The sequence below is a fragment of the Mizuhopecten yessoensis genome, unplaced genomic scaffold (genome assembly GCF_002113885.1).
Source record: "Mizuhopecten yessoensis strain PY_sf001 unplaced genomic scaffold, ASM211388v2 scaffold8365, whole genome shotgun sequence".
Lineage (NCBI taxonomy): Eukaryota > Metazoa > Mollusca > Bivalvia > Pectinida > Pectinidae > Mizuhopecten > Mizuhopecten yessoensis.
In genome coordinates this window covers 1,126,032-1,135,745 of record NW_018407511.1, presented here as the reverse complement: position 1 = coordinate 1,135,745, position 9,714 = coordinate 1,126,032, and the positions used below count along the sequence as shown (strand labels likewise).

General features: G+C 36.0%; 1 protein-coding gene across 2 annotated transcripts in view; it reads right to left on the bottom strand.

The window, feature by feature from the left end:
* Window positions 1–675: 675 nt before the first annotated feature.
* Window positions 676–9,714, bottom strand: part of LOC110455722 — a 30,677-nt gene continuing 21,638 nt past the window's right edge. For both annotated transcript variants that reach the window (XM_021506040.1, XM_021506041.1), the window contains 3 exons: window positions 9,134–9,211; window positions 6,395–6,452; window positions 676–6,069 (listed from right to left, as the gene is read on the bottom strand). In XM_021506040.1, coding sequence (XP_021361715.1) covers window positions 5,122–6,069; window positions 6,395–6,452; window positions 9,134–9,211 — 1,084 coding nt within the window. In that variant the 3' untranslated portion in view covers window positions 676–5,121. The remainder of the gene's footprint in view (window positions 6,070–6,394; window positions 6,453–9,133; window positions 9,212–9,714) is intronic.

Below are 9,714 nucleotides of genomic sequence, written 5' to 3'. Positions count from 1 at the left end.
ACGTTCCTTTCGTTGTCTACGGTATGAGATATAATGTGTAGGATTATTGGCTGGATGATAAATCTTCTCTAAAATACGAACACTCATAGACAGAATAAAACGGTCGATAGGCTAAAATATTTATGTAAACATAGATCCTTTCCACGATTCACTGACGAACGATGACCATTCATTCGGTGTCGTAATCGTCTATTTGTTTCACCAGCATTTTATATCAAACCACAATCAATACTATACACGACAGTTGAGATATTGGTGGTACAAAACTCCTTGTACATTTTTTAAATAGTGAGGGAACTGCCTTTTCGGGTTGTGAGGATGCATTCTAGCGAATTTGGTTGGCATCTAACAAATGAAACTAGTTAACGAGGTATACGCTCGTGTCTTTCGGAAGAGATAAAGGAAAAGTTTTTTTTTAACTTTTTTCTAATATATTTTGCATAATTATTTATCGATTCATTTATTTCATAATTTGCTAAGGTAAAGCAGTACTATTTGCCCTCTTCCTGTGATAAAAATGTTTCACGCACCATAAGAAATGTTTGTCGAACTGATTTTTTTAACCAGGGATGTTGCTTATTCCTTGTTTCCTTGTATTGTCACATAGTGAAGGAATGCAATAGGCCTAGAAGATCTATTGAAAATCTGTGTACAAAAAACAATAAACTATATTTATTTGTTTCAAAATGTTTATAATTTTCTTCGTAGTTGACAAGCCTTAAAGAGTAGTTGAGTAAGCCAGTAAACAGTACAGTGGGTCAAAGAATGTTAATATGTCAAACATATACTATGTACCATATTTATCCGGCAATAAGCCTGTGTCTGGTAATTAGTCCATCCACATCCATATCTACTGTATTTTTGTAATTTGTTTGTTTGGGGTTTAACGTCCTAGAATGACAACAATAGTTATTTCATCGTCCTGTAATAAGCCCAATCCCCCCTACTACCTTGTGTAAGCCAAATGGGTTTATTGCAGGATAAATTTGGTATTCAACTTAGTTTTTGAAATTAACATTAATCATTTGTCAAAATCATTATGTTTTAAAGTATGGTAAAGGTTGAATAATCTACAGTATCTTACAAATCTTATACAACTGTTTGCTGAAATCATCAGATATTTTTTGCCATGAAAATTTGAGTATTTTGTTAAAAAGAAATTCCAATATTTACCATGCTTTCTATATTACAAGTTCAAAGTTAACTTCATATCATTTTATATAATATAGTTCTTTCAGAAAGGAAATTCAACAATTCCAGAAATTCTAATAATCATGTAAAATATTTAAAAACCTACAACTGCCATATCAAAAATTACAGCCAGAATTGTTCTCCAACATACACATTTTTTTCTGACCTTGTCCCAAAAAACGGAAATGAATAAAGAGACACAAAACCTGTAGAAAACATGTAGGTGCATGCAAAAAAAAATAGCTTTATATGCTTAGACATTGAAACAGATCAACATCAAATATAATTGCGACAAAGATTTGTGAAGAAAATATAAAATCTTCTTTTGATCGGACGGAGGGTATTTTAAAAAAAAGTTGTCAATATATTAAAAATATTTTTTTATTGGCAAACATCAATGCCATACTATGAAATTCAATAATACCTCTATATCTGTCATATAATGAGCTAATTCTGAAAATACTGAATATAAATAAAATTACATTTCATGAAGAGATTCTACTCTGTGTATGATAATATTCTCTACATACTCTAATACTAAAATATTCTCTTGACAAGCTTCCATATTGCAATAAAAACTACAGTTAGATTATAATGCATATCTATTTTATCTTATATATTCCAGCTGACGAAACCTCAATCATATTACCAATTTTCTTTTCAATTTTTTGTACTGATTTTCAGATATATGTTGATTCCTCTGTAACAATTATAAATTATTATTTTTGCAATGCTAACATGAAAGAGAATTGGAAAATATATTAAAAATCACAAGTGTAATACATATTGCAAGAAAATGACAATGAACTGTTATTCTAAAATAACTGGAAACCCATCGTATCTCCCTTTAACAAAATATTCTTGAATAAACAATAAAGCTTACAACAAAATGGACGGTACATTAATTGTATAACACACACATACACCCTGTTTCTACTAAAATACTTCAAATGATTCGTTGACTTGAAAACTGGGACAAAGCTAAACAAACAACAGAAGAAGTTACAAAGTATTTATCACATAAATTTAAAATAACAATGATAAAATAATCAACAATGAAAATTAGACTTGTTTCTGCCATGTCTAAGTGGGTTCTTTGTCTATAGAAATTCTTGTGAAATTCTCACTGTCATCTTCAATTGATCGACCATTTCCCTTAAAGCAAGGTTAAGTACTAGCGTTTTTGAAAGGGAAGGCACAGTCAATCCCAAAGATCATTAACCCTGTATTGTTCTTGGAAAAAAAAGTCTAACATCATTTCAACAGATCATAACTGTCAAGTGTTTCTATGACTTAGATGAATAAACAGGGACAAACATAAAATTGTCTGAAAAAAAGGAACTTGCCCATACAAACGTGGGCTATTATTTGACAGCTCTCTTTGTACTTGCACATCCACCGGTAATTTTCCATGTCAATTAATATGTATACATGTACGTATAGAAGTCTTAGATTGTGATCTACGTTATTTTTAATGAATTACATTTTATTCTGTAGATTGACTTAATGAATTCTATTTTGTTACATGTTTCTAATTCCATTTTCTTCTGGCCATGGTATTTCTGACGTTAAATAGACAATCTACTTTTCACGAAACGTGCAATTTGGTGTACAGGGATATAAGATTTAAAAAAAAATTTAAGCACGAAGTGACTAGTACTACAATGCAATTAGACAAACACCTTAAATATTATTATAACATAAAAAAAAAGAAAAGTTAAAATATGTAAAACTAATTAAATATGTAGATCCCATTTTTGTTCCAATAATTGCAAAAAAATATCCTATAAATCAAAGCGAAATGAAAAAAAATGCAAGTTTATTTGAAGGAAATTTGGTATTTTTTACCATTTACCTCCAAAACATTTAAAATCATAACTAAAGATGAAAAAAATAGATATTCAATATATTGCAACAGCCAAATAATTCAGGACGGACAAACGATTTAAAGATACAATAAAACACAACTAGTAATTACACTGATAATATTGTTGGCAGGATCTGCACAAAAATAAACCCTCATTATACACGTCGGTTATAAAATAGCATGAAATAGCAAAATATGGATTTATGTTTATATGAAATATATATCATAATAATGACTCTGTTCATTCTTTACACGTTACTCCCCTGTCAGCAGTACCACAAGTGTCAAACAGTCTGAATCACAACTCTATACTCTAGACATAATATTATAAATATCACATCTGTCTTATACTGTCCATATACTTTCAGACACACCACGACTGAGAGACAAATAACCGCATCATATCATCAAAACGATGACATATGCCTTGGGCTTCCCCCTCAGGAGTTATAACCCCATCGGGTATATAAACCTTGATATCAGCCTACCACCAGGTCCATAACTGTATATTATTACAGTTCTTCGGCTTCCTTATTGTAAGAAATGTAAATGGGGCGAGATAGGTAGAGCCCTGGGATTATTTTAGAATTACCTGTACTATGTGGGGTTTGAGATTAACCCTTTCACCCCTAGGTAACTTTAATAGACTCTACCATATGTGTATTTGGATGATTCCATTTTGGTCTGCAGTGGTTAAAATGGCTAAGTAGTATTTTCCTGTAAGATCCAATTTTAGCTTGATAAAACCTTGCGACTTAGTGCAACGGCACCAATCATACATCCTTTTCTTATGTCTAATACACTCTACAGAGATATTATATTTCTATCAATTCCGCATATCCTTTTGAAAATGATGTTACGCCTAGAGACATTTATTAGAAAACTCACTGGAATTGAAGAATTATTTGGTTCCAGGGCGTATTGTCTACAAACATCCCTCAGGTGTTGAAATAATAACAATTTTTCATTGTTATAAAGTAATGAAAGTTACTAAAAGGTTCTCTTCACTGTAAGTGTAAGAAAACACATCTGTAAGTTTTCAGACTCATACATCTCACTATCCTTCACGACACCAACAGCCAGCTATTCAGACTCATACATCTCACTATCCTTCACGACACCAACAGCCAGCTATTCGTATCAAATACCAGAACATATTTAATGATATTGATTAGGAAAATGATAAAGAACAGTTATCACGTTTAAGACACATTTTAAAGTTTGATTTATGAACAAGTGAGCAAATAAGAGTTATTTTATGCATTAACATTTATGTAAGCAATGCATCAACATGCCAACATCTAGAACAGTACGAATAAGGGGTATAACGTTGATGAAAATACATACAAATGACAACAAAACATGTTTTTTGCACTGCTTAACAGGGGGGGAAATGTATATTCATTTTTTTTCAAACCAATGTTTCGACATCTCCTTTAATATTGCAAACTGAAAATTATCAATTACCTGGTACTTTAAACTTGATATCATGTTTATTTTTAATATCACTTACTCAATTTGATTACCACTAGATCCTAATTTTTCTACATATTTGTGTGTATACACAATATCATAGGGTCTCGTTTGAATCAGACTGTAACTTCCGATGTGTGGGCTGGCATCTCTAAAGACATAAATGTGAATATCAAGTTACTGTTAAATCACTTATCTTCATGGGGTTTGTAATTCCGTTTATTTCATAGGTCCACTTTTGTTTGTTTGTTTGTGTTTTACATATTATTAATTGGCTATGGTCATTTAAGGACGTGCCAGGTTTTGGTGGCGGTGGAAAGCCATAGTTCCCGGAGAAAAACCACCGACCTACGGCCAGTAGCTAACGACTGCCCGATAGGTTCACAAAGTAACAAAAAGTTGACATAAATATTTTCTGTTTGAGTGGGTACTCATAATCCACAAATGTATGTGCATACCTACGAAACGGTGTTCTGATGGAAAACCACGAAATAAGGGCCCCATGAAAATATCTGATTTCACAGTACCTAGAAGGCACGGATACATTTCTTACTCCTTGTTGAATTTACCTGTAATTTACACATCTTTTTTTAGAAGTCGTCATCTGATGTCCTATGAGTGGCTGTTCCAAGCTGGTCTTCAGGTTCACTTTCCTCAAACTCGTCCTCGCCGTATGCCCCCTCTGTCTCACCCTCACTCAGTAATTGTGAATGATCGTGCGTCATTGTGTCATCTGTCTCCTCACCCTGTGAGGCCAGAGATTGGGGTTTACGTGATTGCACAATATCCTGATATTGGTCAACATACTGCCCCGGTTTTGGTGATGCAGCCCGCAACCTAGAAGAATGTGAGTTCACAGAGACTCTGTCGACTACTTGTTCCTGAGATGTTGCGGATACCCCACTGCTATGTCTCTGAGACGCTGCCGACACCACACTGCTCGGTTTACTTCGGGACCCTGCCGACAGACGAGATCTGGAAGCATAAGAATGAACTGAAGCTTTGTCCAGTACATCCTCATTGGACAGAACAGACGTGACATCACCTGCCTTACTCCTGCGTCTAGAAGCTCTTGATGATGAATGGACTGACTCGTTATCTGTATCCTTAGAGTTGACTTGTATCAACCTGCCTCTAGGCTGCTGTTGTATATCTTCTGCTTCATGTATTACTGCCTCCTTAGCCTCCTCCAAGTCTGCAACCCCTTCTTCCTCTCCTTCATCTATAGCCACTTTGTGGGTCATTTCAAGTTGGTAGCTTTGAAGAGCCTGCGTGTTGGACATGTCATCCTTATCAAGCTCGGAGTTGATGGTGCTAAACATGTCTCCAGATGTACTTTGCATGCCGTAGGTATTCTGAGAATCCATGGTCGAGTTGAAGGTCCGTTCAAACGGTCTAGAGATCCCAATGCTGTTGTTTCTTCCAGTATATTCTGTGGATTTAAGCCTGGTCTCTGTATAAGAACTCAGGTCGGAGTCTGGCTCATTTGGAATATCCAAGTCTCTCCGGATCTCGTCCAAAACCCCTCTCATTTTATACTGTAAAGATCACAGACAAGTTTGGTATAAAGATTTATTAAGTTTCAACAGGGACAGTATCAATGTAACCATACAGAGAAAAAACAGGTTCTTTACACTGAATGCATTAATGATATTCATCCTCATTAAGGAGGGTGAAAATTGCAAAAGTTAAACTGCAGCGAAACAACCCGGTATGCAGCATTTGTTTATAATATTAACTGTTTCTTCCAGCAAATAATCACATTTTCTCAAAAATTGGGTCTACGATCTTTGTTAAGTGGTCTATAGATTTATGAGGTAGGATATCACCCACATTATGTATACATGTATAAGAATACAATACCTCATCCAGTTGTCCTTTCCGCTTCTCAATATGAGTTTGGAAAACTTGCTTCAATACCCTGGGGATAAGTAAACATGCTGAATAAGATATTATACTGCATCAATACTCAAACAAATCCTTAGCATCACTCATTAACTTTTTTTTATTTTCCAGTGAGAAATAAAACTTCGTGATAAATATTACATTTACCTAGTAAAAGACGAATGCTACCTTATAATTATATCTGTACCTGTGTTTGAATAAGAGTTATCTCCCTTCTATAACTTCCAAAATAAGTCTTATGACCATAACAAATCTTATAGTACGTACAGGCTGATTTATCAGAGTGTGAACTATTTTGAAACAAAAAATATATTTCACATGTAGCATGCATATTCCCTTATAACCTAGAAAGTACAAGGACAGGCTATTGACTGTATATTAAACATCAGTGAAAGGCATTTGCGCTTTTATTTACAGATGTCAAGAAATCTGTTATCCTAGAGAAAACAGGGGTCAGAGTACTGGTCCTTGTGATGTCAGAGGTCAAGGTTCTTGTCCTTTTGATGCAAGAGGTCTAGGTACTTGTCCTAGTAATGACAGTGGTCAATGTACTGGTCTTTGTGATGTCAGAGGTCAATGTACTGGTCTTTGTGATGTCAGAGGTCAAAGTACTGATCCTAATGTTGACAAAGGCCAGGTACTTATCCTAGTGAGGTCAGAGGTCAAAATACTGATCCAAATGATAGCAGAAGCCAAGGTCCTAACGTGTCCTAGTGATGAAAGAGATCAAAGAATCAGTCCTCCTTCTAAAGCAGACAGAGGTCAAGGTACTGATCCTAATGAAGACAGCGGTCAAGTTTTGTTTTGTGAAGGTTCTGACAGAGGTCAAAGTACATTTGGTAGTTACGTTATTAGTTAGTGTTAGGTCACAGCTGATCACAAAGGTCGGGTACTTGTTGCTAGTGACCTTGTGCTACTGGTAGCATGGGTCAGTGCCAAATTGATTTAATGTTCTACATGTGTATTGTGATATATTACATGGTATTTGTAAGTAAGATTATTTGAGATAACTTATCAAAATGTATATATACAAATGCAGTATATGCATATAAGGTCAGGGATGTGGTAGGGGATGTTCTACAAACCACCATGCTACATGCCCAAATATCAGTACTCTGGGCCTTATGGTTATTGAAGATTTTATGCGATTGACCCCTGTGACCTTGAAAGTGGGTCAAGGTCATTCATTTGAACAAACTTGGTAGCTCTTCATCCCAGCATGCTACAGGCCCAATATCAGTACCCTTGGCCTTTTGGTTATTGAGAAGGAGTTGTTTGAAGATTTTAAGACATTTGACCCATGTCACCTTGAAAGTTGGTCAAGGTCGTTTATTTGAACAAACTTGGTAGCCCTACATCCCAGCATGCTACAGGCCCAATATCAGTACCCTTGGCCTTTTGGTTATTGAGAAGGAGTTGTTTGAAGATTTTAAGACATTTGACCCATGTCACCTTGAAAGTTGGTCAAGGTCGTTTATTTGAACAAACTTGGTAGCCCTACATCCCAGCATGCTACAGGCCCAATATCAGTACCCTTGGCCTTTTGGTTATTGAGAAGGAGTTGTTTGAAGATTTTAAGACATTTGACCCATGTCACCTTGAAAGTTGGTCAAGGTCGTTTATTTGAACAAACTTGGTAGCCCTACATCCCAGCATGCTACAGGCCCAATATCAGTACCCTGGGCCTTTTGGTTATTGAGAAGGAGTTGTTTGAAGATTTTAAGACATTTGACCGATGTCACCTTGAAAGTTGGTCAAGGTCGTTTATTTGAATAAACTTGGTAGCCCTACATCCCACCATGCTACAGGTGCAATATCAGTACCCTGGGCCTTTTGATTATTCAGAAGAAGTCGTTTGAACATTTTAAGACATTTGACCCCTGTCACCTTGAAAGTTGGTCATGGTCATTCATCTGAACAAACTTGGTAGCCCTTCATCCCAGCATGCTACAGGCCCAATATCAGTACCCTGGGCCTTTTGGTTATTGAGAAGAAGTTGTTTGAAGATATTAAGACATTTGACCCCTGCGACCTTGAAAGTTGGTCAAGATCATTCATTCGAACAAACTTTGTAGCCCTTTATCCCAGCATGTTACAGGCCCAATATCAGTACCCTGGGCATTTTAGTAATTGAGAAGAAGTCATTTGAAGATTTTAAGACATTTGACCCCTGTCACCTTGAAAATGGGTCAAGGTCATTCATTTGAACAAACTTGGTAGCCCTTTATCCCAGCATACTACAGGCGCAATTTCAGTACCCTGGACCTTTTGGTTATTGAGAAGGAGTTGTTTGAAGATTTTAAGACATTTGACCCCTGTCACCTTGAAAGTTGCTCAAGGTCGTTTATTTGAACAAACTTGGTAGCCCTTTATCCCAGCATACTACAGGCCCAATTTCAGTACCCTGGACCTTTTGTTTATTGAGAAGGAGTTGTTTGAAGATTTTAAGACATTTGACCCCTATCACCTTGAAAGTTATATGGTCAAGGTCTTTATTTGAACAAACTTGGTAGCCCTTCATACCAGCATGCTACATGCCCTATATCAGTACCCTGGGCCTTTTGGTTATTGAGAAGAAGTTGTTTGAAGATTTTGAACTATCTTGAGCTCACCTTCGGGCCAGGTGAGCTAAAAATCACATTCAATACAGACTGCGATCATAAGGTATTTATGTTTTGTAGAATATAATGCTCTTACCTGTTAGTAAACACACCCCTGTTGAGGACATCGTCAGTCACCTCCTTCATAAATTCCACATACTGCAGTTCCTCCTCTCTGTTAATAGGTAAACCAATAATGTTATAGACCTTCCAACACCTTCCTTTACTCATAGCCGTAAACCAATACTGTTACAGACATTCATACACCTTCCTTTACTTATAGCCGTAAACCTATACTGTTATAGACCTTCCCACACCTTCCTTTACTTATAGCTATAAACCTATACTGATATAGACCTTCCAACACCTTCCTTTACTCATAGCCGTAAACCTATACTGATATAGACCTTCCCACACCTTCCTTTACTCATAGCTATAAACCAATACTGTTACAGACATTCCTACACCTTCCTTTACTTATAGCCATTAACCTATACTGTTATAGACCTTCCCACACCTTCCTATAGTCATAGCCGTAAACCCATACTGTTATAGACCTTCCCACATCTTCCTTTACTTATAGCCGTAAACCCATACTGTTATAGACCTTCCCACACCTTCCTATACTCATAGCCGTAAACCCATACTGTTATAGACCTTCCCACACCTTCCTTTACT